This window comes from Bos grunniens, chromosome 27 (assembly GCF_055505025.1).
Source record: "Bos grunniens cultivar Pamir isolate PY7600 chromosome 27, Bosgru_T2T1.0, whole genome shotgun sequence".
Classification (NCBI taxonomy): domain Eukaryota; kingdom Metazoa; phylum Chordata; class Mammalia; order Artiodactyla; family Bovidae; genus Bos; species Bos grunniens.
The window spans coordinates 1270547-1297909 of record NC_141191.1 but is presented as its reverse complement, the minus strand read 5'-3'; the positions used below and the strand labels follow the sequence as shown (position 1 = coordinate 1297909).

At 48.4% G+C, this 27363-nt stretch overlaps 2 protein-coding genes, 1 long non-coding RNA gene and 3 pseudogenes across 25 annotated transcripts in view; 4 read left to right on the top strand and 2 right to left on the bottom strand.

Annotated features, from left to right (window-relative positions):
- The window catches only part of LOC147343390 (ADAMTS-like protein 3), a 66722-nt gene extending 53832 nt beyond the window's left edge, over positions 1 to 12890 (bottom strand). For 2 of the 8 annotated variants that reach the window (XR_015156071.1, XM_086379868.1), the window contains exon 1: positions 11155 to 11411. The gene's annotated coding sequence lies outside the window, so the exon portion shown is untranslated. Of the gene's footprint in view, positions 1 to 8218; positions 8555 to 9193; positions 10037 to 11154; positions 12228 to 12691 lie in introns of those variants that run through there. The other 6 variants (XR_015156078.1, XR_015156077.1, XR_015156069.1 and 3 more) reach the window with 6 other exon arrangements.
- On the top strand, positions 7903 to 8021 carry LOC147343392 (5S ribosomal RNA; annotated as a pseudogene).
- Positions 11625 to 14728, top strand: LOC147343389 (uncharacterized). The gene is made up of 3 exons (XR_015156080.1): positions 11625 to 11679; positions 12786 to 12896; positions 14070 to 14728. It is a non-coding gene; the product is annotated as an uncharacterized LOC147343389 (long non-coding RNA).
- Positions 12347 to 12465, top strand: LOC147343391 (5S ribosomal RNA; annotated as a pseudogene).
- Positions 14729 to 16147: 1419 nt separating the features above from the next.
- On the top strand, positions 16148 to 16873 carry LOC147343388 (uncharacterized; annotated as a pseudogene).
- A 2252-nt stretch (positions 16874 to 19125) lies between these two features.
- The window catches only part of LOC147343385 (liprin-alpha-1-like), a 98670-nt gene continuing 90432 nt past the window's right edge, over positions 19126 to 27363 (bottom strand). For 14 of the 16 annotated variants that reach the window (XM_086379854.1, XM_086379858.1, XM_086379853.1 and 11 more), the window contains 2 exons: positions 22382 to 22554; positions 21019 to 21534 (listed from right to left, as the gene is read on the bottom strand). In XM_086379854.1, the coding sequence (XP_086235980.1) occupies positions 21269 to 21534; positions 22382 to 22554 (439 nt within the window). In that variant the 3' untranslated portion in view covers positions 21019 to 21268. Of the gene's footprint in view, positions 21535 to 22381; positions 22555 to 23395; positions 23588 to 26187; positions 27284 to 27363 lie in introns of those variants that run through there. The other 2 variants (XM_086379867.1, XR_015156067.1) reach the window with 2 other exon arrangements.

Sequence of the window (27363 nt, the reverse complement as noted above, 5' to 3'; positions counted from 1 at the left end):
ACAACAAGAGAAACCCACATACCACATACTACAGCTAGAGAAAGCCCGCATGCTGCAACAAAGGTCTGGGGTGGCCAAAATGAAAAAAAAATTTAAAAAAATTTTTTTAAGTAAGACAATTCTGACACATGCTATGACACATAGATAAACCACAAAGATAGTATGCTAACTGAAATACGCCAGTCACAAAAGGATATGTATGATTCTGTTAGGGGAAGCACACTGATTGAAACTGCCCACCCTGGCCAGGCACCATAATAATTATTTGCATGAGTTGTTTTATGACAGGAGATCCTGATAAGGAATACGGAACTAATAAGCCACCACCAACTGGAAGAGCCCAGGAAAGGTCTAAAGGAGACACCGCGTGTCCGTCCACTTCCCAGAATCCCTCTCACTAGCATCCATCTTGGCTGAGCGATGTGTGCGCCACCAGGAAAGACTCTGAATTAGAATGATTGGCCAAAGGCCACCTGGAAACTAATCCCATCACCATAAAACCCGAGACTGAGAGCCACGCAGCAGAGCAGTTCTCCTGGATTCCCTTACCCTACTGCTCTCCACCCGGGTGCCCTTTCCCAATAAAATCTCTTGCTTTGTCAGCACATGTGTCTCCTTGGACAATTCATTTCCAAGCGTTAGACAAGAGCCCAGTTTCGGGCCCTGGAAGGGGTCCCTCTACCTGCAACAAATGGCGACTCTGGCGGGGACTCTTCTTCACTGAGACTGACATCCTGACCACTCGGGGTACTCAGGGGCCAGCTTGCCTGCCAATGGACCAGACCCAGTGGCCGCAACTGGTACCCTTTTGTCCCTGGTCTCCTCCTGATGTGGATAACTGGCCAGAATGCCCTGACCAGTAAGGAACAAGAAACTTTATTGACCTCTCTCCCCTTCCCTCTCTCTTTCCTCTCCTTAACCCTTCCTATCCTTCCCCGTTTTTCTAGTCCCCCGGTCCTGGACCCAGGAATCTGGTCGAAGGGCCCTCAGCCTAAGCTGAGGATTGGAGACTGATCACCTCCCCTTGGCAGATAACTCGAATTCTGATTCTGTCTGGTCTGATTTCTGGTAGGGCCAAGTTCCTGTCCTCCCTTCTCTGGAGGCCCAGGGGTAAAGTCCCATAATGCCTGGGTATCTGCAGGTGGCAGGAGACGTCTGTAAGGCCACCCCTTTTACCCCCCTCTCCCGCCTCCTCCCTCTTCTTTCAACCTGGCTTCCTTTCCTCCCTTTGAAATTTTTGAAGACCTGAGATATTTTCCTTTATCTGAAGTTCTGTGTCTCTATAGGAGGTTTACTGAGAGACTATATTCTTGTATTTAAGGGAGTGTCTGATGAGGACTTTCAGGTTTATATGTGCGTGTTTTAATTCTGTGTCCTGTGTTGTGTTTTTTGATGGCCATTTTGCTTTGTCTGGCCACCATTTGGTTTAGACCTGCTGCCATTTTGTTAGAACTTGATTTTCTTTCCCTGTGCCTTGAGACCAGGGCTCTCAGGAACACTTATCTAGATCATCTCTAACTCCTGAAACTAAGGAAAAGGGGGAAAAGACATTAAAATTTTTATTTATTTCAACTTTTTTTTAATATAAATTAGTAAAGTTTATATTATAGTATCAAATTCATGACTAAACTTAGAAAATGAGGCTAGGTCTTGCACTGTCTGTCTAAATATGTCGTGGTATGTCTTTGTCTCTGGGTAATATTTTTGAAGTTAATTTGTAAATGAGCTCTATTTAATTGGCTTAAAAAAAAGTAAGTGCTTACAAATCAAATAATTCTAAATTAAACAATAAATTCCAGGTTCATGTGAACTGGGAAATATTCAGTATTAAATACCTGATATTAATGTTTGTTTGTTGACCTATCTAATATAGACATGTCTTAGAGTAATTAACATTAAGTAGAATATTTTCATTGTACGTAGGTTTAATATAAGTTAAATATTATATCTGTTACAAGTTTGTCAACAAGGAAATTACCTCAAGTGAAGAAACTTCTAAAAAAATGTAAACGAGATATGAGCTTTTATATAAACTCTATTAAAAATAATTATTCTTTAGAAATATCTAAGATAGTCTCTCCAGATTGGCGTAACTTAAATTTCTAAGGGTTGTGCTGAGTGTGGTAAGTGTTGGAAGTCTATTGAATAGTTAGGTCATTTTCAAATAAAATAAGATTTTGAAACATTTACTACTAAACACTAATTTCCTTTTACAGAGAAACTAAAGAGATTTGGGACTATAAATGAATAATGTTTGGTGCCATCATAAAATGTTCTAAGGAAAAAAGGGTTTTAGAAATTATCACTGGTATTTATGCTCACCAATCTATAAAATGCTAATATAAAAGTTAGTTCTTGGTTGCTAGAGGAAAGTAGGAAGTGTGTTTTCAGTTAAAAAAAAAAAAAAAGGTATGAAAAATACTAAAAAGAGTTATGCATGATCAGGATTTTCTAAAATGGGATTACAATTAGTTAGATACATTGATTTTGTTAGGAATGACACAGCCATAAGAAAACTGGTTAAAGCCAATTAGGTCCAAGATGGCAGAGCTGACTCTCACTAGTCCTTGAGCCTTGGTATTTACGCCCATTGTGACACATCAACAAGCTAAATGATACACCCATCAACGTTGACTAAATCTGACCAAATATTCTAAACGCGTTTAATTGATCTTTTTGATAAAACTTCCTAAATCGAATTCTTTTGAAGTTCTTTTGACCTCTAGCTAACTTTGGGGTGCTTCAGAAGGCCCCTGAAACATCCCAAAGAGAGATATTAAACTGTGTTTATTTGGTTGGTTAAATTACATGAAAAAGATCATCAAATGAGTAATAAATCCGCTCATGTTATAATGTATGGTAAAATTACTAATACAGATATCCTAGAAATTATATGGAGTTCTTAACATTCTGATATGTCCTGGTATTCTTATGGAAAACCTGATGACTTCACAAAAGTTAACAAAAGGACTGAATGAACCAGCGAATATGCTTATAACTTTTATGGTTTCTATCTGAAAAATTACAGGTTTGAATCAGGTTTTCAGGGAGTAGGGAAAACCTTCCTCTCAAACTAATTATGACAATACTTTGGTAAAATTAAACGTTATAAACAAAACAATTGAATTTTCTGACTCCTCCAAAAATTGGAAATTCTTAGGTTTCCAGTAAGTTTATCAAATGAGTTAGGAAGGTTATCTCACAAGTACAAAAATCTCAAGAAATTTTTGAGACCTTAAAAAGGGAAGAATTCAGCTAGATTTGTTAGGCAAAATCTGTGATAAGCCTTTGGTGTGAGTTTCCCAGCCCTGCTTTATTTTAAAAGTTCAGTCTGAGGTTCTATAAATGTTTCAGCAAAATATGATCAAGTGTGGTTATATAAATCATCAGACCAAAATTAATGAAAACAGACCTATTTTGTAAACAAGCTAGTCTTAATTTGGTTATATTTGATTAAAACGAGGGTAATTTTAGGGAGAAAAAGATGTTTCAATAAATGTTAAATCCCAGTTTTTTAACGGAAGTCTGCATGTAGTAAGACTCATTTCTTGGATAGTTCTTTGCTGTTACGTGATATTAATGTAAAATTGAATTGAATTCTTAAAGAATATCCTAAGTTTGTTTCTGAAGCTTATCTCAGTAATCTATCTTTGGATGAAGATCAGATGCCTCATGACCTGCAACCAGGACTGGAAAAAGACATAATTTAAGGGACTGTCTCCAACCTGGATGGAAGGACTTTTTTATCATCAGGATACACTACACTACACCAGGATGAGAAGACGAAGACATCAGAGGTAGACAGCTTGCCCAAGATGCTGGACCTGATTCGTTTGATCATTTATGTTTTCTTGACTTCTTAGACCTTTGCATATAAGTCAAATGCTTTTCTATCATAGGCCTGATTCTATGCTAGTTTTAGAAATCAATTTAATTGTTGGGTTTGTGGCAGATTACCTGTTTCTAGTTCTGGATTACCTTTGTAAATTTCTCTAATACAAGACTCTAACTGGTTGGTCCTGAGAAAATTTACTTTAAAAAAAATTATAGTCATATTCAGGTCACTGTGATATTACTAGTGGGATCCCCTCACCGGGCCAATTAATAATGTCAGCTCTGACTCTGGCCATAAATTTGAGCTTTTTTCTATTACTCAAGCTCAATCAGAGCAACAAGAAAAGTTTCAGCAAAGGAGGAAAAATCTCCCACAATTATGGGATGAATTTATATAGATAACACCAGGCTATGGTAATTTAGGTTTAAAGTCTCCTCTGTATTGGAAACAATTAAATCATACTAAGGACAATCAGTGTAGTAACACTAGAAAACTGGGCTATGTGCCTTATAGACAGTGCCAATATATAATTTCCCTGGAAGATATAGATTCTACAGAGCAGACTGAGTCAGATGACCTGAGATCTACTGTGCTACATCTAATGGAAGTTCTTAAGTCTTACTTGGGACTTTACTAATACTGCTGGCTATGTTATTTGTATTTCACCTGTTTTACAAAACTGCTGTTTCTTACACTGTCAAATTTGTGTCTGAGGCCTCTAATAATATATAGTCCCATATGAGATCGATAATGGTAACAGTGTAACTCTAGATATGGGAAGAAGCAACAAGAGGGAATATTTTCCTGGACCAAGAGGCTAGTAAGACAAGTGGTCCAGAGAATTTTGGATACTATTTTATGGCCTAGTCCAGTAACAGCACATTGAGTGGCCTATCAACAGAATCTTTGCCAAACCTGAGAATGGACATTCTCAGCACCATGGGATAAAATGGTCATGAAATGCCCCCTTCAAAATCATGGTCTAGTTTATGAGCAAAAAGGGGCTCTGCCAACTGAAGACTGACACTTGCCATCTACACCTACAAAGATTAAATCATGACCACTGCAACTGCTGACTTTCAATGCTCCTGAAAGGAGTTCAGGGTGAAAATCAGGAATGATACACTCTGTACTCTGGGAAAAACTGGCAGAACAGGCCTTCAGATAGTTAGATCTTTTCAGGAGAAGATTTTATGAGTCCAAATTCTTGCATCTTCTCATACCTAGAGAAACACTGACGTCATTAACGGCGAAATCTGCTTTGGCTATTAAGGAAAAGTTTATAATTAAAAGTCAAAATAGAGTAGCTATGGTTCAGATATCCTGGGAAATAACTAGGTGATGCTATGGGTGTACTATAGACCTTGTATTGCTAAACACTTGAGTTTTCTGAGTCCTGGCAGGCTTGGATGCCACCATTCTCAAAACAATGTCTTCTGGAAGCTAGTAACTGCAACCTTACTTTTTATAAAACTGGCAACTGGCTACTCGGCTAGTTGCCTAGTTTTTCAGGCCTATTCTAAAAAGAAATGAGATTTATTTTGTCTACTAAATTCCAGTTATCACTCCTCCAAATACTTCTAATTGGGTCTGTTACACCAAAATGGCAGACCAAGGGATTGAGATTTTAATCATACAAGGCTCAGATCTAGGACTTGGAACTCAGGAATACTTTCAAGTCAGTGTCTATTCTCCAAGCTGAGGCAGTCCTATGCTCCATTTTGACAGGAAATTATCATAATCATAGTTGCCTCATTCCCTAAATTAAAACTGAACAGAACTCTGTGGGGCTCTGGAGTAGAGATCTGTTCTGTGTTCTCCATTTCTTGTCTGTAGGATATAGGCTTCATTCAGCCTCCTTGACCTTCCCTGAGTTCCAAAGGGTGGATTCAAACAATTGCTAATCAGGGAAGGGAGGAGATACAGAAACAGGAGAAACAAAGTTTGGTACAGCCTCCAGACAGAGTCCTGGTTCCTACTCAAAGAAATATGAATACCAATGTCTTTGAGTTTTTCTATAGAACTGGAGCCCCCACCCAGGTGGAGGATGGTAACCTCAGACTGAACACAAGATTGCTGGAGCACAGCTCTGTTCCCTCACCAGCAACCAATCAAAAAGGGTCACAAATCCTGCAACCCTCACCCCAAATGTTGCCTTCTGTTTCCGGGGACCAGAGATGACCATCCTGTTAGGTCTCCTGTTTGCCCCTGTCTATTTCATCTCTGAGAGGGGCCAACAGTTTCAAACTAAATTGCTGTTATTACAAGAGTGAATGCTGGTTTCAGGCAAAAAAATACCTTGACTTAGATCTGGTACAGAGAGACTTCTGCTCTGCTAGGCAGGCCTATGCCCATGCACAGCAGGAAGAAGTTACAGAAGAAAGAGACCTCCGCCCCAATTCCCAAGAAGTATCTTGAGTATGGAGTCTCTAAGGGGGGAGTTGTTAGGGGAAGCACACTAATTGAAACTGCCCACCCTGGCCAGGCACCATAGTAACCATTTGCATGAGTTGTTTTATGACAGGAGATCCTGATAAGGAATACGGAACTAATAAGCCACCACCAACTGGAAGAGTCTGGGAAAAGTCTAAAGGAGACACCGCGTGTCCGTCCACTTCCCAGAATCCCTCTCACTAGCATCCATCTTGGCTGAGCAATGTGTGCGCCACCAGGCAAGACTGAATTAGAACGATTGGCCAAAGGCCACCTGGAAACTAATCCCATCACCATAAAACCCGAGACTGAGAGCCACGCAGCAGAGCAGTTCTCCTGGGTTCCCTTACCCTACTGCTCTCCACCCGAGTGCCCTTTCCCAATAAAATCTCTTGCTTTGTCAGCACATGTGTCTCCTCGGACAATTCATTTCCAAGCGTTAGACAAGAGCCCAGTTTCGGGCCCTGAAAGGGGTCCCTCTTCCTGCAACAATTCCATTTATATGAGGTATGTTAAGTTCATAGAGACAGAAAGTAGGATGGCTTTTGCCAGGGGATGGGGTAAGACATATTATGACAATCTATCTCCAGAACTTTTCTCATTTTGCAAAACTGAAAGTCTGAGCACACTAAATAATAACTCTCCATTCTCTGTCAGCAAATCATTGACAGTGGTTTCCTCCCAGGAAAAAAAAAGAATTCTGGGAGTGCCTGATGGAAACATAGTTCTACATTTTTTGAATTTTCTATAATAAAAATGCACCAATGAGTTACTTTTAAAATACAATTTTTGAAAAAGCTAAAACCATTATTTACAGAGAAAAAAAGAAAAGAAAAGACCACAGCCAAAATGTTTTGCCGAATGAGTTCTGAAAAACCTTAAGCAAACAAGCAAGTTGCAGTAATAGGAAACTGAAAGCTTTCCAGTTAGTGAAAACCAGCTAAACAAACTGATACCCAAACCAAACACAGAGATCACATAAACAAACGTGAATTAAATCTGTGCTTGGCCAGTGACATGGTGGGGGGGCGGGGAGCGGGGGTAGGGGAGGGGTCCACAGGGCGAAGGGGCGGGGCTGAGGCGCTCAGGTCGACCGCGCTAGTGGCTCCCGGTGGGTTTGGGCACTGTGCAGGTGCCCTGCAGGATGGGCGCTCAGGCCACGCCTGGGCCACGCCTAGGCCCGCAGGAGGCTCAGAAGCCCGCGGGCAGCGGGGTGCGGGCCGCCGCAGGCCCCGAAGCCAGACACCTCCGGAGCCGCGTGGCACTGAGCAGCGAACTGGATGAGGGGAGGTCCACGGAACGGGGCCGGGCCTGGAGAGATCCAGGGTGGGAGAGCGGCGAGACCTCCGCGCCCCTCACCCCAACCCCCAGGACCCGCAGGCACGCACGGCAGGCCGCTAGGGGTCCCGGAAGCCCTCCGGGCCCCCGGGCCCGGCCAGGCGGTTGCTGGCCGTGGTGGGTGGCGGTGTTCAGGGGCGTGGCGGCGTCGGCAGGCAGGAGTCCGGTCGCCGGTCGTGCGGCTCGAGTACAGCGCGCGCCCCGTGGAAGGTGCGGCCGTCTTGCCCGACCGGCAGGACAGAGCGAAAGGGAGGCGCAGCGCAGGGCTTTCAAGGAGCCCGGAGGCAGCCGCCTCCGTCTACGACCATACCACCGTGAACGCGCCCGATCTCCTCTGATCTCGGAAGCTAAGCAGGGTCGGGCCTAGTTAGTACTTGGATGGGAGACCGCCTGAGAATACCGGGTGCTGTAGGCTTTTGGCCTCCCCTGTTCTTTAGCCCCCGTACCTCCGGCATGGCTGTCTCCGCAAGCCCCACCTGCCCCTGGCGCCCCTCGCACGCCACCGCGCCCAGAGCCGGCGTTACTCAAAGGCACCGGCGTCCCAAATCTTGGGCGCCCGCAGCCCCAGCCCCTCCCGGGATGGGTGGCCGGGGCCCGACTCCCGCTGCAGACCTGGGTTGCCTCCGCGCGGCCCGCGAGCCCCTCCGCATTCTGCTTCTAGGAAACCAGACGACCTGCGGGTCTCCGTCTGGGGCTCCCTTGGCATGCCGCAGGCCATCCCCGGGGCTGCACCAGCCCCAGCCCCAGCCCCAGCCTCGCAGGCGATCGCGCGTGCTCGCGCGCGCCCGCGCACACACACAGATACTTGTGCACAGATGGTGCATGTATCTTGTTGAATTATAGTTTTGGTGGATATATGCCTGGGAGTGGGACTGCTGAATAATACGGCAGTTCTATTTTTAGTTTTTTGAGGAACCTCCATACTCTTTTCCATAGTCACTGTAACCAACTCACATTCCTACTAACAGTAGAGGAGACTTCCCTTTTCTCCACATCCTCTCCAGCATTTGTTATTTACAGACTTTTTAATGAGGACCATTCTGAACTAGTGTGAAGTGGTACCTCCTTGTAGTTTTGAGTTGGTTTCTCCAATAATTAGTGATGTTGAGCAAGAGGACCTGTTTAAAATGCAGATCCAATTCTATCACCTCCCTGCTAAACACTGCTCTTGTATTTTCCCGTCATATTTAACATACGACCAAATCCCTTCATTGCTTGGTTCCTTTCTTCTCTGATTTCTTTTCACTGGAATGCCTTTGCACTCTTTTGGTTACATCCCATAGGGCATTTTTCATTTCTTGAATGTACTAAGTTTCCCTTGTCACATAGCCTTCCAAGATACTGTTGTACCTGCCTGAAATTCTTCTTGCATCTTACCCTAGTCGGTTCAACCTATGGATCTCAACTCAATTATTACTCTGAAAACCCTTCTCTGACACCCAGGTTTGGTCAGGAAAGAGTCCTCTATATACGTTCTCAAAGTATCTGCCCATTATTTATCATTAGATTAGTCTCAGTGAAAGCAGGAACTGTGTGTCTTCTTATCTCAGCATTCTATTTCCAGAAACCTATTACATGCCTATGAGCTCATTGTAGATGCTCAATATTTATTCAGTATGTGAAAGACAGAAAAGTTCTTTGAAGCCTCAACTTTTCCCTTGGCTCAGAACTTTTGATCTCTTTGTATCTTTGTCAATTCAATTCTTTTCTTTATTCGGTTGAGGTGCACCCTATATTCAAGGCACAACCTAAGGCATTAAAAAATATCAATAAACATAGGTTTTTGCTTTCAAGGAACCCGTACATCAGATTTCTATCATTGAGGGTTTTTAAAATGCTCTAGAACCATGTGAACTTCTGGTATTTTCCACTTTCATTTCAAAGAAAGATCATTTTACTTATATAGCAAAGGTTGAAACCTTCAAACTTTTAGTCCAATACTTATATCTTTAGCATTTCAGGCAGTGCTTGTGGTTCCCTCTGTAGGTGTGTGGCTCTTCCAGAAATGTGAAGATCTTCCATAGTCCTCAGACTTTTGTGTGATTTGGAATCATCAAGAAAGTTTCCAGTTATAGGTTCCAGACCACCACCTCAGTCAGTAGCTAATGGAGTGCATTCCAGGAATATGCATTTTTCAGCAGCATCACTGGTGATTCTGTTGCTACAGACTCAATGCAGGGGGCAGGGCCTGGACTGTCCACTGGGTCTGATGTGGAATGGAAAGAAGGGCTTCCCCACCACTGTTTATAGCCCTGTGACTATAAACGGTCCCCAAACAAGAATCAGACAAACAAGATAATCCCAGACTGTAGTCAATGAGATGAAGGAACTAAGCAACTGGTTGAGATAGAGCCAAGGGGAAAGGTTGCTCTTTTTTTCTCCACCTCTACTCCTTTCTTCCTTGATGCCTTAGTGATTCATAATGGAGATCTGAAATAAAGTTGACAATATTCATAGTTGTTGAATAAAGATTTTGCATTTAACCAACTCTAAAAAAATGAAGAAAGTTTCACCTGCCACATGTTTCTTTAAAATAGTCCATTGCTTTTCAATTCTGGGTTTTCTCCATTGCCTAGTTCAAGTAGCCTTAATAGTAAAAGTAAAATAAAACTAAATAAAGATTCAAATATACCAACAAAGGAAACCTTCCGTTTCTTAAATCATCTTTCCACTTAGTAGAACACGAGATCTTTTCTTTGTATTTTGACTAGGGAATTAGCAGTATCGTGGCTCAGATGGGAAGGAATCTGCCTGCAGGAGACTCGGGTTTGATCCCTGGGTCGGGAAGATCCCCTGGAGAAGGGAATGGCGACCCACACCAGTATTCTTGCCTGGGAAATTCCACAGACAGAGGAGCCTGACGGGCCACAGTCCATGAGTGGCGTAAAAGTTGGGCACAACTTAGCAACTAAGAACAGAAGTATTTCCAAGGGCCACATTCAAGAGATTTGGAACTCTTGCTTGACTCCCTCATGTTGACCATGTTGACTAGGCAGCAGATAGCAGCTGAGTCATCTGTACAATTAACAAAGAATGTGTCATTCTGTTCTATACTTCCTGTACTGTAGGAAGAGACTGTACAGAGCAGACGTCTGGACTTGTACAGGACTTTTGGTGCTTTAGAGGATTACAGTTGTAGCACCATCAATGACCGCCAGAGTTCGCAGGATGGCTGCCCTCAAAGTCTGAGTCCAGACATGTCCAGTATTTTAGGGTATATCAGATGAGTAAGAGTGCATTTACCCTTCACTATGTCTCCATAGAAAGTTGCTTTGGGTTTGGAGGTACACACACACACACACACACAGAGATACAAACACACACACACACACACACACACACACACCCCACCGCCAAGACTGGTCAAGAGCTGGAAATCACAGGTAAGGGAGACAGAGAAAGAGGGAGAGAGAGAGACAGCAAGAGGACCCACAGGCTTCCCCACCCCCGGCCTCCCCCCTCCACTCTGGGTATCTGCCCGGCCCCAAGTCGACTTGACCCCACCCTCGCCCACCGACACACTCACACACACACTCTCACACACTCACCCTCTGGCCTTGGGGCGGGGTCTCGCCTTAGGTAGCCAAGCCAAAGGGGACCTTTGAGACCACGGCTGCGAGGAAGTCTTGGGGTCTCCACGGGCGAACGCCAGCCCTAGGGCACCGCGTCCAGCCAGGGCCCGGCCCAAGGCTGACGCCCCCTCCCTTGGGGAAGCTGCTTCTTCCGCAGGGCCTCCCTCTGTGGTGCGTCACGGTCTGTGCCAGTATGTCTGTCTCAGGTCGGATGCCATCTTCTCTCCCCTGTCTGTCTCTCTTTGCCGCCTCTGTCAGTCGCTCTGTGTCTCCCTCTCTCTGTCTCTGCCTCCCTGTGCCTGTGTGCTTTCGCGCGCGCGTCTGTCTGTCTGTCTGTATCTCCCTCCCGTCGTCTTCGAGTCTGTCTCTGAACCTTCGTCTCTTTCTGCCTCTGTCTCTCCTGACACCCTGCCGCCCGTCCGTTCCTCTGGCCCCGCCTCTCACAGGTGTTATGGCTCTGGCTGAGGAGCTTGCGCAGGCCGGCTGTCTCCCTTCGCGTGGGTGCGTGCGAGTGTCTGGGCGTCTGTCCGTGTCTGTCCTGCCTGTGGCTCGTCTGCTCTCTCAGGAAGGTCTTGTGCCTGGCCGGCGGTGTGGGGGCAAGGGGGCCCTCGGTAGGGCGAAGGGGCGGGGTTGAGGCGCTCGGATCGACGGCGCAGGTGGCTCTGGTGGGTTTGGGCAGCGGGCAGGGGCCGGGCAGGATTGGCGCTCAGGGCCCCGGCTGGGCTGTGCCTAGGCCCGCAGGAGGCTTCGGGCCCCGAAGCCAGACAACCTCCGGGGCGGGGCCGAGTGTCCCTGAGCAGCGAACTGGATGGGGGGAGGCCCGCCGAGCGGGGCCGGGCCTGGAGAGGCCCAGGGCGGGAGGGCGCCGAGACCTCCGCGCCCCTCACCCGACCCCCCAGGCCCCGCACGCACACACGCATGCCCGGCCGCTGGGGGTCCCGGAAGCCCTCCGGGCCCCCAGCCCGGCCAGGCGCTTACTGGCCGGGGGTGGTGGCGGTGTTCGGGGGCGTGGCGGCTTCGGCAGGCCGGAGTCTGGTCGCGGGTCGTGCGGCTCGAGTACAGCGCGCGCCCGCTTGGAGAGCTGCGGCCAGCTGGTCCGACTGGTACGTCAGAGCGAAAGGGAGTCGCAGCGCAGGGGCTCTTAGGGCGCCCGGCGGCAGCCGCCTCCGTCTACCGCCATACCACCCTGAAGGCGCCCGATCTCGTCTGATCTCGGAAGCTAAGCAGGGTCTGGCCTAGTTAGTACTTGGATGGGAGACCGCATGGGAATACCGCGTGCTGTAGGCTTTTTGCCTCCCCTCTCCTTTAGCCCCCGGCACCCCCACCCACCCCCCACCCCCAGCCCTCCGCGGCGTTACTGGCGCCGCAAGCCCCAGCGGCCCCTGGCCGCTCGCACCCCACCTCACTCACAGCCGCAGGCGCCCTTGAAGGCAGCGGCGACCCGACTCTTGGGCCCCCGCACCCCCAGCCCCTCCCGGGGTGGGTGGCCGGTGCCCCGACTCCCGCTGCAGACCTGGGTTGCCTCCGCGAGGCCCGCAAGCCCCTCCGCATTGAGCTTCCAGGAAACCAGACGACCTGGGGGTCTCCATCTGGGGCTCTCTTGGCAGGCCTCCAGCAATCCCGGGGTCTGCACCAGCTCCAGCACCAGCCCCAGCTCCAGCCCCAGCTCCAGCCCCACCCCCAGCCTCGCAGGACGTCGCGCGCGCTCGCGCGCAAACGTAAGCACACACAGATAAATGTGCACAGATGGTGCATGTATTTTGTTGAGTTACAGTTTGCCTGGGAGTGGTACTTCTTTCTAGTTTTAGTTTTTTGAGGAACCTCCATACTCTTTTCCATAGTGGCTGTACCAACTCACATTCCTACTAACAGTAAAGGAGAGTTCCCCTTTCTCCACATCCTCTCCAGCATTTGTAATTTACAGACTTTTCAATGAGGACCATTCTGACTAATGTGAAGTGGTACCTCGTTGAAGTGGTACCTAGTTTGGAGTTGAGTTTCTCCAATCGTTAGTGATGTCGAGCAAGATGACCTTTTAAAAATTCAGATCCAATCCTATCACCTCCCTGCTAAAACTGCTCTTGTATTTTCCCATCATACTTAATATCCGACCAAATCCCTTCATTGCTTGGTCCCCACTTTCTTCTCTGATTTCTTTTCACTGGAATGCCCTTTGCACTCTTTTGGTTACACCCCATAGGGCATTTTTCATTTCTTAAATGTACTATGTCTCCCTTGTCACATAGCCTTCCAAGATATTATTTTACCTGCCTGAAATTCTTCCTGCATCTTACCCTAGTTTACGTTGGTTCAACCTATGGATCTCAACTCAATTATGACTCTGAAAAGCCTTCTCTGACACCCAGTTTTTGGTGAGGGAAGAGTCCTCTATATAATTTCTCAAAGTATCTGCCTGTTATTTATCATTAGATTAGTCTCAGTGAAAGCAGGAAATGTGTGTCTTCTTCTCTCAGCATTCTATTTCCAGAAACTTATTACATGCCTATGAGCTCATAGTAGGTGCTCAATATTTATTCAGTGTGTGAAAGACAGAAAAGTTCTTTGAAGCCTCAACTTTTCCCTTGGCTCAGAACTTTTGATCTCTTTGTATCTTTGTCAATTCAATTCTTTTCTTTTTTCTGGTGATGTGCACACTATATTCAAGGCACAACCTAAGGCATGAAGACATATCAATAAATATAGGTTCTTACTTTCAAGGAACTCATACATCCAATTTCTATCATTTAGGGTTTTTAAAATGCTCTAGAAAATGTGGACTTTCAGTATCATCCATTTCATTTCAAAGAAAGATAATTTTACTTACATATCAAAGTGGAGACCAATACTTAGACATTAACCATTTCAGGCAACTCTTGTGGTTCCTTCTGTAGGTGTGTGGCTCTTCCAGAAATGTGAAGATCTTCCATAGTCCTCAGACTTTTGTGTGATTTGGAATCACCAAGAAAATTTCCAGCTATAGGTTCCAGACCACCACCTCAAACAGTCAGTAGCAAATGGAGTGGATGCCAGGAATATGCATTTTTCAGCAGCATCACTGGTGATTCTGTTGCTACAGACTCAATGCAGGGGGCAGGGCCTGGACTGTCCACTGGGTCTGATGTGGAATGGAAAGAAGGGCTTCCCCACCACTGTTTATAGCCTCCTGACTAGAAACGGTCCCCAAACAAAAATCAGACAAACAAGATAATCCCACATCGTAGTCTATGAGATGAAGGAACTAAGCAGCTGGTTGAGATGAGGCCAAGGGAAAGGTTGCTCTTTTTTTCTCCACCTCTACTCCTTTCTTCCCTGATGGATGCCTCAGTGATTCATAATGGAGATTTGAAATAAAGTTCACAATAGCCATATTGGTTGGATAAAGATTTTGTATTTAACCAACTCTAAAAAACAAAGAATGTTTCACCTGCCACATGTTTCTTTAAAAAAGTCGATTGCTTTTCAATTCTGGGTTTTCTCCATTGCCTTGTTCAAGTAGCCTTAATAGTAAAAATAAAACTAAATAAAGATTCAAATATACCAACAAAGGAAACCTTCCATTTCTTAAATCATCTCTGCACTTAGTAGAACACTAGCTCTTTTCTTCGTATTTCGACTAGGGAATTAGCAGTATCATAGCTCAGATAGAAAGGAATCTGCCTGCAAGAGACTCGGGTTTGATCCCTGGGTCGGGAAGATCCCCTGGAAAAGGAAATGGTGACCCACACCAGTATTCTTGCCTGGGAAAAGCCACAGAGGTGCCTGACTGGCCGCAGGCCATGGGTCGCATCAAAGTTGGGCACAACTTAGCAACTAAGAACAGAAGTATTTCCAAGGGCCACATTCAAGGGATTTGGAACTCTTGCTTGACTCCCTCATGTTGACCATGTTGACTAGGCATCAGATAGCAGCTGAGTCATCTGTACAATTAAAAAAGAATGTGTCATTCTGTTCTATACTTTCCTGTACTGTAGGAAGACACTGTACAGAGCAGATGTCTGGACTTGTACAGGACTTTTGGTCCTTTAGAGGATTACAGTTGTAGCACCATCAATGACTGCCAGAGTTGGCAGGAAGGCTGCCCTTAAACTCTGAGTCCAGACATGTCCAGTGTTTTAGGGTATATCAGATGAGTAAGAGTGCATTTACCCTTCACTACGTCTCCATAGAAAGTTGCTTTGGGTTTGGAGGTACACACACACACATACACACACACACAACACGCACCGCCCCCTAGACAGGTCAAGAGCTGGAAACCACAGGTAAGGGAGACGGAGAAAGAGGGAAAGAGAGACAGCAAGAGGACCACGCAAGCTTCCCAACCCACGGCCTCCACACCCTCCCCCCTCCACTCTGGGTATCCACCCTGCCCCAAGTCTACCTGACTCTACCCTCGCCCACCGACACACTCACACACACACACACACACACACACACACACACACACACACACTGTCTCTCTCTCACCCTCTGGCCTAGGGGCGGGGGCTGGTTCCCACCTTAGGTAGCCAAGCCGAAGGGGACCTTTGAGACCTTGGCTGCGAGGAAGTCTTGGGGTCCCCACGGGTGACCGCCAGCCCCAGGGCACCGCGCCCAGCCATCCAGGCGGGGCCCGGCCCAAGGCTGATGCCCCCTCCCTTGGGGGAGCTGCTTCTTCCGCGCGGCCTCCCTCTGAGGTGGCTCACAGTCTGTGCCAGTGTGTCTATCTCGGGTCAGATGCCATCCTCTCTCCCCTGTCTGTCTCCCGTTTGCCGTCTCTCTGTCACTCGCTCTCTGTCCCCCTCTCTCTGTCTCTGCGTCCCTGTGTGTGTGTGTGTGTGTGTGTGTGTGCGCGCGCGCGCGCGTGCACACATGATTCTGTCTGTCTCGCCATCTTCGAGTCTGTCTAGGAACCTTCCTCTCTTTCTGCCTCTGTCTCTCGCGACAGCCGGCCGCCTGTCCGTTCCTCTGGCCCCGGCCTCTCACAGGTGCTATGGCTCTGGCTGAGGAGCTTGCGCCGGCCGGCTGTCTCCCTTCGCGTGGGTGCGTGCGAGTGTCTGGGCGTCTGTCCGTGTGCCTGCCTGTGGCTCATCTGCTCTCTCAGGAAGGTCGTGTGCTTGGTGGGCGGCGTAGGGGCAAGGGATCCTCGGTGGGGCGAAGGGGCGGGGCTGAGGCCCTCCAGTCCACCGCGCTGGTCGCTCCCAGTGGGTTGGGCACTGGGCAGGGGCCGGGCAGGATTGGCGCTCAGGGCCCCGGCTGGGCAGTGCCTAGGCCCGCAGGAGGCTCAGAGGCGCGGGCCTCGAAGCCAGACACCTCCCGGGCCACGTTGGCCCTGAGCAGCGAACGGGATGCCGGGAGGCCCGCCGAGCGGGCCGGGCCTGGAGAGGCCCAGGGCGGGAGGGCGCCGAGACCTCCGCTCCCCTCACCCCACCCCCCAGGGCCCGCACGCACGCCCTGCCGCTGGGGGTCCCGGAAGCCCTCCGGCCCCCGGGCCCGACCAAGCGGTTGCTGGCCGCGGGTTGGCGGTGTTCAGGGGCGTGGCGGCTTTGGCAGGCCGAGGGGTCGTGTGGCTCAAGTACAGCACGCGCCCCCATGGTGAGGTGCGGCCGGCTGGCCCGACTGGCATGTCTGACATGTCAGAGTGAAAGAGAGGCGCATCGCAGGGCTTTTAGGGCACCCGGCGGCAGCCGCCTCCGTCTACCGCCATACCACCCTGCACACCCGATCTCAAGGTTTCACATTTGATGGTGGTCTTGTTATCTGGTAGCTCTTCCCGTAAAGCTGGCAGCTGAGGGAATGAGGTAAGTGTAAAATTGAGTAACAATAGACTGTCCAATCTGTGAATGTGGTGCTCTGTGAATCCATAGGTCTAAGGAGAGACTGGCAGGTGCTCACCGGGAGTACCTGTCCTCTTGACGGCGTTTCTGTCATCGAATGTGCCCTTGCTGCTCTAGTGTGACTGCCCTCCCCCACCCCCCACCCCAGGTGGCAGGGACCCCCGCGTGGCAGCCCCCAGGCTCGCTCTCTCCAGCTCATTCACCCTCTAGAAGTTTCCCCAGACCCTCAGTACGAGTGGGCGCTGCTGCGGGTGTGAGTGTGTGTCCTCGTGCCCCATGTGACATTGCACGACTAACCGCACTCTGTGTTTGCACGCTTCCTCCCGCGCTCGTGGGACCGGGCAGCGTGGCGGGAACGCAGAGGCTGGATTCCGCTACAGTCAGGACTTGCTCCTGCTGAGCTTCGGGGTGAGTACAGGCCGGCCTGGTCTCGCAGGGGCATGGAGCCCACTTCCCCGGAGTGGAGGATCAGCGGGTCTCCAGAGGTCAGCCCGGGAGAGCCCTCAGCAGCAAAGAACGTGACCCTGGTGCCCCGCTGCCCCCGGAGTGGTCTCAGAGCACTGCTGAGGCTCCCTCGCGTCCGCGCACGGGTGTCCCTCCCACAGCGGCAGTGCTCCCGGCCATGCCCTGCGTGCACGTTCTCGGAGGGAACAGGGCCCAGAGCATCAGGGTTCACGAGGCTGCCCTGCCCTGGGCCTCTCTGTGCGGAGGCCAGCGTTTCACACGGAGGTGCACTGGCATCTGGGGCTCGGCTGCCACTGAGGGGCCACCCTCCCTTGCAGGTGCTGCTCTGGGTGGTCCTCTGGTGGGTCTGGCCCGGGGGCCCAGCCCTGCTCGAGCCACTCTGAGGGCAGGAGGCTGTCTGCTCTGTCCTGTTCACATCTCAGCTAGAAAGCTGGATTGGTCTTTTGAGGTTTTTTTACCAGCAGCTTTTAGCTATATGTGAGAATAAAGTCAGCCACAGAGTTCTCTCCTTGATCTGCTTGGTCCTCCATGTTTCTCTGAATCCTCAAAGCAGCTGAAGCCCAGAATGGGGTGGGGGGTGTGTCTGGAGGGGCAGGGGCTCAGGCACCAGCTGCCATCCCAGGACTGACTCGTCTGTGTGTTTGTTTCCAGTTTACCCGCACTAATTCTCCAGATAATTATACAGCGTCCAGTATAGGACAAACACTACATTTTGAACTCGATGCAATCTTTACTCTGTTAATACTTATTACATGGACCCGAAGATTTTTAGTTTTTAATTAGTGAAAAATTCATGAATACCATAGAGAAAATATTTTAGACTTTAATGTTTCTTATATTTATGTAAACTTATGACTTCATTTATATTATTACTTATTCTTGTATATTCAGGCTATAAATAACCTTTCAGATCAATGCATGTTCTGATACCTGATTTTAGTCTTTCAAATGAATGTACTGTAGTACTTGTCTGTATAAATCCTATGAACAAATATAGGGCTTTTGTAAATAATGCATTTATTGTAATTATTGTTTAATTTTTAAATGTTAAACCACGAGAGAAGGGGTTTTCCTACGATTGTAAAATCATTATGACATGGTGTGCATTATCCTTCCAGAATGTAACCAAGCTCTCCAACAATCACTCTGAAATAAGCAAACTTAATTTCAACCAATTGTTATTGGATTTTGACTGGCCTAAACTGTACTTTTTCTAGCAAGAAATGCTTTTTGTCCACAGCGTGAGGTGATTTAAAAGTACTGAGTGTTAAATGTGAGCTTCTAATGAAATTTGGGCTGAAAGGATGACTAGAAGAAGACTATGAAAATCTCTCCCATAACCTAGTCTCTGTGGACCTGGATCCCTCTGTGGACCTGGATCCCTCTTCCCTGGTGAGACTCTTCGGGGACCAATCGTGATGCCCTGCACCCACTGTGGAGCCATCGAGCTGGACAGTGAAGGTGCCACTTCCCAGACAGCATAGTGCAGCTCTGACAAAGGCTTTATTTTTATGTAAATCATCTTTTTACATCTGTTTGTAAACATGTTTAAAGAATGGACCTAAGCATACATTTTTAGATTGTGATGACATAGCCATACTGGATTGTATAAGTAGCAAATGTAACTTTTACTTCTTCAGCGGCACATTAAAAGCCAGCAAGAGATGCGTTCAGGTGATGGTGCGATATTTATTATGCAGCTGGTATCTCGGTAGACAGAGACAGCATGTTTCTTTACATGTGGGTTCCGCCTTTAATTTACTTGTACAATTCATTGTTACCGTTCTATTTTCCTATTAATCTTTTGTGAACTTTTGTCCCGAATATGTGACAAAGTATGTACAGTCTACTTTTGAACTATTTTTATCACAGTATTATTTATTGCTTTCTTTCAATAAAGTACTGAAGCAAAATTTCCCAGGGCCAATAAAGAGTGCCGAGGGTAAGCTGTACTCTCACTGAGAACAGACCAGAGCTGGTAATGGGAGCCCGTGTCATCACACGGACATTCTGTTAAGAGAAACAGATGGATGCAATGGAAAGGCCAGAAGGCGGAAGCATAGGTGTCCCTAGAGGACGACCGACAGTGTGTTCATGCCCTTGGCTCCGGAGACAAGAGGCTCCATCACTTCAGCATCTGCAGGGACAGGGCCCCTCTCGTGGACCCGAATAATGCACAAGGGAGTGTGCACTTGCACACTTGTGTGTGGGAGCTTTTCATGTTATTTTAGTCAACGGTCTTTATTATTCATATATCCATAGAAACAAGAATGTAGCAAGGGGAAGTGGGAGGGAGATTCAAGAGGGACAGGACATACGTACACCTATGGCTAATTCATGTTGATGTATGGCAGAAATCAAACGATATTGCACAAAATGATCCTTAAGTTAAAAAGAACATAGCAAGCTGGTCAGGAAAGTATGAAAAAAAGATTTCCAATAGAGATTTATCCTCAACTCCATGTACATCTGGGAGCAGGCTGCCCACCATCATCAGACCTTCCCCCCAGCATCAAGCCCTCCCACAGCATCAGGCCCTAGTCCAGAATCAGCTGTGCCCCACAGCATCAGGCCATCCCCCAGCATCAGAACGAAGTCCAGCATCAGATGTTCCCAAGCATCAGGCCCTAGTCCAGCATCAGACATTCCCCCAGCATCAGACCCTAGTCCAGTATCAGGCTCTAGTCCAGCATAAGGCCCTCCCCCACCCCCCAACCATTCCCCAGTATCAGGCTCCCCACCTCCAGTATGAAGTGTGGCAACCCTACTTGTCTGACGCTCCTGAGCACACTCAGGCAGCCCCAGAGCAGCAGGACAATAGCTCTGGCAGGAGGTGCATCTTTAGGAATCACCTGTGGAGCAGCAGCAGCTGGGGTTTGTTTCAGGTCAAGGAGAGACAAAGAAAAGGCACTTGTGCAGGAGGCAGTGGAGGCTGTGGGCACGTTCCCCAGCTCTGCTTCCTCCCCCTGGGAGCTTTGCTCTCCTGCTCTCTCATGGGCCCCAGGGTGGTGTCCTTCCAGATTCACGGTCTCCTTGATATCTCAAGCCCAAGTCCTGAGTCACGTCCCAGACCGGCGTGGCAGAGGGCTGGGAACACCCAAGCTCAAGCGCTGAAAGGATCCCAGGGGGCAGCTGGGCCCCAGAGGGTGGCAGGGCAGGGGATGAGGGTGGCCCCCCACAGAGGGCGCTGGAGCAGCACTGGAAGGAGAGCAGTGATGCCTTAGCTCACTCGGGGATGCTGCCCAGCCTAGCACTCAGAGATGTTACTGCCAGCAGCTCTGGGGACGCAGGAAGCCCAGTGAGTGACACCACGCCACTTGGGCCATGTGGTGGGCACTGCTGACCATGTCCTCGGTTTTCATTCTGGTTCCAACTGTCCCTCCAAGGGCTGGCGGGCTCCTCTTCCGAATGGCACAGACACTTTCTTTCTGTGGGTGAACGCATCCCTTGTTTCTGTTGGCGCTGTTGTCGCTCATCGTGTGTTTTCCTCTTTACAACCTGTGCTTGCTGCTCTTCCAGTTTAACTTAGGAGCAGCCCTTATTTTCTGCATTTCTAGTTGTCAGCATTCACTGGGGCTTTCCAGGTGGCGCTAGGGGTAAAGATCCTGCCTGCCAATGCAATAGATAATGAGAGATGTGGGTTCGATCCCTGGGTTGAGAAGATGCCCTGGAAGAGAGCATGGCAACCCACTCCAGTCTTCTTGCCTGGAGAATCCCATGGACGGAGGAGCTAGTGGGCTACAGTTCCTGGGGTCGCAGAGTCAGACACGACTGAAACAGGTTAGCACACACTCAGGTTTTAGTTCAGTCGCTCAGTTGTGTCCGACTCTTGTCACTCCTTGGACTGCAGCACTCCAGGCTTTCCTGTCCTTCACTATCTCCTGGAGTTTGCTCCAACTCATGTCCATTGAATCATCATGCCATAGAGCCATCTCATTCCTGTTGCATCCACCGGAGAGGTGGCCGGGGCTCAGTAAAGTTGCCTGGTCCCACTGGGTGGGTGTGAACCTGCCCTCACCACTCCCTGACCGCGTGACCGTCACTGTGTCCTCCTCTGTAAATCGGGAGGGGGCAGCACCTGCTTGGTAAGGGGCACACACAGCATCTGGTATACAACCAATGCACCATCCATCTCAGCGTTGTATTTATTAATAATAGGGATAGCATTTAATAATCTGCTCCTTTTTCTCTCTTGTCACTTGACTGTGCTCCAAACCACATCTGCTTTACTTACTCCTGTAAATCCCACACCCAGCACAAACAAGACACTCAGCAAATTTGTGGCTGAAGAGTCAGGAACATATGCTGTCCCCAAGGAGAGGAAGCTGAGCGAGATGGGGGCCTGATGATAACCCTGTGTGATGAGGGGACCCCAGGAGGACCTGCGTGGCTGTGGGGTGGGGTGTGGGGCATGGGTAGAACCCCTGATGAGCTCCTCGGGATGGGGAAGATGGCAGGAAGGAGGGGGTCCGTTCCTTGTGGGGTGTCCACAGATTGTACCTCACCCTTCACTGATGAGCACTTAGGCCGTTTCCAAACACTTGTCACTGTTCTGGAGGAAACAATCTTTGCCCAGCTCCTACTCAATCAATTTCATAGAATATGTTTCTAGCACTGGAGTACAATCATCTGCTTTATTCACTCCATGCTCCATTCATCCACCCATCCAGCCAGCCATGTGTTTATCCATCCATCCACTCACTAATCAATCCATCCATCCACTGTTAATTCATCCATCCATCCACCCATCCATTCGTTAACTTATCCGATCATCACAGACCCATTGAGAAGACAGACACCTCCTCCTCTCCTGCTCCCAGGAGGACCCCCAGTGTGAGTGACAGGAACCTCGTGGGGATAACGGGGGGAGACACAGAAGGGACATGCCTGCAGGCCCTCCTCCCTCTGAACGGTGAAACACCCACCTGGTCCTAACGCCTCCTTGCCAGGGTGTTCAGGCCAGCCCTTTTCCTTCTTGCGAAACAAGTGGCTGATGGAGGACTTGATGCCCTTTTTCTTCAGGGCTTTGTGCAGCGAGTCCTGCCTGCTGGTGCTGCTGCTGGGGTTGTTGCCGGGGCTGTCCTGAGAGCCTGTCGAGCTTCGGGGAGAGAAAACAATTTTAACTGGCACCCTCGTGCAAACACACACCCCTCCACAAGAGCTACTGATAGAAACAGGCACCAAGCAACACTCACGCCTCAACCTCGCAGCTGACAGTGGCATCTCCTTTACCAACCACACTCCACAAGAGCACTGCAGGCTCCCGGCCACAGACAATTGCACCAGGAAGCTGAGATTCTCTGCCTCCAGCTCTCTCCCAAGGAGGGCTTGACTCCAGGCCAGCTGGTGCAGAGGGGGCTCTGACCCTCCCTTAGAGTCGCTGCTTGGCAGGTGACGACGCTACAGGAGAAGGCTAGCTCCCCTGCTTTGGGCAGTTCACCCCGCCTCCCGCAGGGTGACCGTCCCAGGCTGTGGCAAGATAACAATGGTCACCGTGCAGGGCTGCTGGTCAGGTGACCACATGTGCCCTCCATCAAGCGCTGCCTGGCTCAGGACGGGAGCTCAGGTGGTGGTCTGAATGAGGACAGTGTCCATCACAGGAGGGGACAGAGTCTCCTGAGAGGAGACCCCTGTGGAAAAGGGAGGGACCCTCAAGAGCGAACCCGAGAGGCACGGGGCCGTCACCATCAGGAACGTGCCCCGCGCTGGGCAGACCTCTACCAAGAGCAGAAAGAAAGCTACCACAGGAGTCAATCTGTAGAGGAGGACGTTTTCTAAAATCACTGAGTTCACTGAGCTCTTCTTCCCCAGCACCTGAAGTTCACCACTAAACACAGGCACTGAACCCAGTGGTATTCCTTTAAAATCATCCTTGCAACTCTTTCAAGACAAGAGGCGCAGGGCTCCTGAAACTGACGACACGCACACAGGCCGCTTACTTGCGGGCATCCCTGATGTCCTCGTGGGTGGCTGTGTGCAGCGCCCTCGTGTGCAGGCGGTCCAGCTGAAGGGACCACAGCGAGGCGGGGGGCGAGGTTTCACATTTGATGGCAGTCTTATCATCTCCTACCTCTTCCCGTAAAGCTGGCAGCTGAGGGAGTGAGGTAAGTGTACAACTGGCTAACAATAGACTGTTTTGAAAAAGGCAATCACACAGGCTTTACATTATAACCAGAAACTTATTTGAAAATCTATTAGTTATGCTTTCCCCCAAGTACAAAAAAAAAAAACCTTTTATAGCTTAATGCCATCTTAAAGGACTGTGTTGTTCAAGAGAAGCGGGGCTATGGGGCAGCGAGAGCATCTGACTGAGTGCAGAGACTCCGGAGGGGAGCCTCCCTGCAGCCGGGCTCTGCCTTCCTGGAATCCAGCGACCAGATGGCCCCACTGGGAAGGACAGCAGAGCGACACCGGCATCATGAACCCTGCATGGCATGAACTGCCCTGATGAAAGGACTGTGCTCATCGCCAGATGCTGCTCAGAAGCACCACAGCTAGAGTAAGAAACCTCTCAGCAAAGCCATCCAGACCTTTCTGTTTGAAGGAGAAAAGGACACAGCTTGTGCCACCACCCAAGATCATTTGTAGTGATGATGCAGGTTACTGGAACTCATGACAACAAGAGAAACACAGAAAAGGTACCTAACCCCTCCATGCAAACACCGTGTGCCTGGCTGGTATTTCTCGGTAACATACAGACTGGGGGCTACCCACTGAAGTGCTTACACGCAGTTCGAGTGTCATTCGCTCACAGTGGATTCCATAAAGCACCCCCATGTCTTCACTAAGAGATGATCTTGTATCACCCTAGAGGGGTGGGAGGTTCAAAACGGAGGAGATATATGGGTACCTATGGTTGATTCATGTTGAGGTTTGACAGAAAATTCTGTAAAGCAATTATCTTTCAATTAAAAAATAAACTAATTTAAAAAAAGTAAAAAGAAGATGATCTCTCCTGGACTCCCATCTGCTGGTTCTGGGTATGAGGGCAGGAAAGACAATGGTGGGAACAGTGTGGGGAACAGATTGACCCCTCAGGGTCCAGACAGGTCTCACTGATACATCTGGGTGTGTGGTTAAGCCAGGGGAGGTTTTAGGAGACATGCATGGCATGTATTTTTATAAACAATGAGTGTGTTGTTTTAACCAACTAACCTGTGCCTTTTTAGTGGGATTCTGTAAAGAATACTGATCCCGTGCAGCCCCACAGGAGCTTGGGGACAACAAAGTGACTTAGTGAAAAATACAGCTGAACTCATTTAACAGCAGCTGGATAAACTGGGCACCCTCCCCTGAGCTCTAACAAGAACCCTCAGACGACAGAAGGTTACAAAGGCTAGAAATTATCCACATGGAAGTGAACAGGGATCAATCTCAAATTCAAGTTAAAATAAGCATTTATAAAAATCAGAAAACAACAATGAACAGAGCAGAGAAGTGACACACCTGGGTTGACTATGGACTCAGTAGAGACAAACACCTGCCTCAGAGTCAGGGCCCAAGCCAGCCCCTTCCCCTGGGCCTCCTCCTGAGGAAGGCCTCTGGGTCTGCAGCCTGGATCCCCTCCCCCAGGATGGGAGCCATCCCAGTGGTGCCCACGTGGCTAGGATGGGCAGTGCCGTGTTCTCACTGAACAGGAGGGCAAAGCAGGCCACAGAGTGGGCGAGTGGCACACCCAGGTCACCAACCCCAGGGGGACGGAGCTGCTCTGCTGTGCCCAGCAGAAGGGCTCCTGGGCACTGAGCTGCCTGAACTGCAGTGTGGCCGCCCAAGTCCTGCGGGAAGGCCCAGGATTGCTCGGTCAGCGGGCTGGCAGTAGGAGAGGGACAAGGAAGGCCAGCCCTTGGGGCACTGGACTCCAACAACAGGGGCTCATCCAAATGACCCGAGGGGAGAGGCAGCGGGCTCCCTCCTGATGCTCCCTCCATCAGGGATGCCGTGATGGATACGAGAGCCTCTGGAGGAAAGCGGGCTGGACGGCACCACAGTTAAATGTCCAGGCTCTGATCAGACCAGTCCACACTGCGCTGCTGGGTGTGAGAGCCTGGGCAGGCTGCCCAGCCTCGCTAAGTCTCAGTGTCTATGTCTGCTGAATGGGGACAGCAGTAGCCTGGACCTCACCTGGGGATAAGATGACAGACTCAGAAAGCACGTGCCCAGCACACAGAGTCTCCTGCACACTGCTACCCACCATCATTAAATTGGCTTCCCGCAAATCTAACATCTATGGCTCTGATTCAGTCATTTCTTACATGAAAACACTAAGCGGAAATTCCATGGTGGTCCAGAGGTTAAGACTTGGCACTTTCACTGCCGGGACACTGGTCTGATCCCTGCTTGGGGAACTAAGATCCCATAAGCTGCATAGCATGGCCAAAAACATAAGTAAAGAACATTTTAAAAATAAGAAATAATACTATGTCTATTATAAACAAGCATGAGATGACCAGAAGGCAAACAAGTGGGAGAAAGGCAAACTGTTAAAATTGTCCCAACGAATGACCTATTTCCAACAGAACCATCAGCACACTTTAAGTAGTGGGTGAGTTTCATCACTTCCATTAAAATGTCAATTATTCACTAGGACATAACCACACAGTGTTCATTCATGTTAAACGATAAGGACTCTTTAATACTTCACAGAGAAACAAAGGCCTGCTAAATTACTAAATAGTTTACCTTTCGACGCTGCTTCCTTAAATCACTAGGCTGACAGATGCATGCAAAGAAATGAAGAGAAACATGATTTATTGCAACTTTGAAGCTAAAATTTCAAGAATCCGTATAGGCAAATACAGTAAAGCAAAAATGAGGGCAAACATGTAAGTGACATGAAGATTTAGAGAACATGTGACTGGAAACAGAACATTTTTTTTGACCACAGAAGTTAAATAAGCTATTCAAGATTTACTAGAGAAACACTATAAAGTATTACTCAGGAAGATACCATTCTATTACAACATCATGATTTATTAAAGCACAGCATTCCGTACAACAAAAGGCCTTAACAGTTGTCTATTCTCAGCCAAATTTCTCTATAAGTTAGTTTCTCTTAATGAAAAACATGTTATACTTTAAATTAGTAATTTAACTGATCAGGAAGTTACCATAATACCTATTTTAACATTGAACAAATCTAACCACCTATTGGACATTAATGTAAAATCCTGACGTAGAATTTGATTTAAAACTTCTCAAAATAAATTCATTAAAGCAAGTTCCCTGTGGAAATATGTAAGAATGAAAGCTAGCATAATAGCAGGTGCAGTCTTTACATTTTATTAACCATACAAGATACTTTTTTAATGAGTCTGATAGACACATTAACTGTGCAAAAGCTGATGAGATTTAACAGTCTTAAATACAAGCACCAACACAGAAAGGATATTGCGTCAGTTCAGTTCAGTTCAGTTGCTCAGTCATGTCTGACTCTTTGTGACCCCATGAATCGCAGCACACCAGGCCTCCCTGTCCATCATCAACTCCTGGAGTTCACCAGACTCACGTCCATCGAGTCAGTGATGCCATCCAGCCATCTCATCCTCTGTCGTCCCCTTCTCCTCCTGCCCCTAATCCCTCCCAGCATCAGAGTCTTTTCCAATGAGTCAACTCTTCGCATGAGGTGGCCAAAGTACTGGAGTTTCAGCTTTAGCATCAGTCCTTCAAATGAACACCCAGGACTGATCTCCTTTAGAATGGACTGGTTGGATCTCCTTGCAGTCCAAGTGACTCTTTCAAGAGTCTTCTCCAAAACCACAGCTCAAAAGCATCAATTCTTCAGCGCTCAGCTTTCTTCATGGTCCAACTTTCATATCCATACCTGACAACTGGAAAAACCATAGCCTTGACTAGATGGACCTTTGTTGGCAAAGTAATGTCTCTGCTTTTTAATAGGCTATCTAGTATG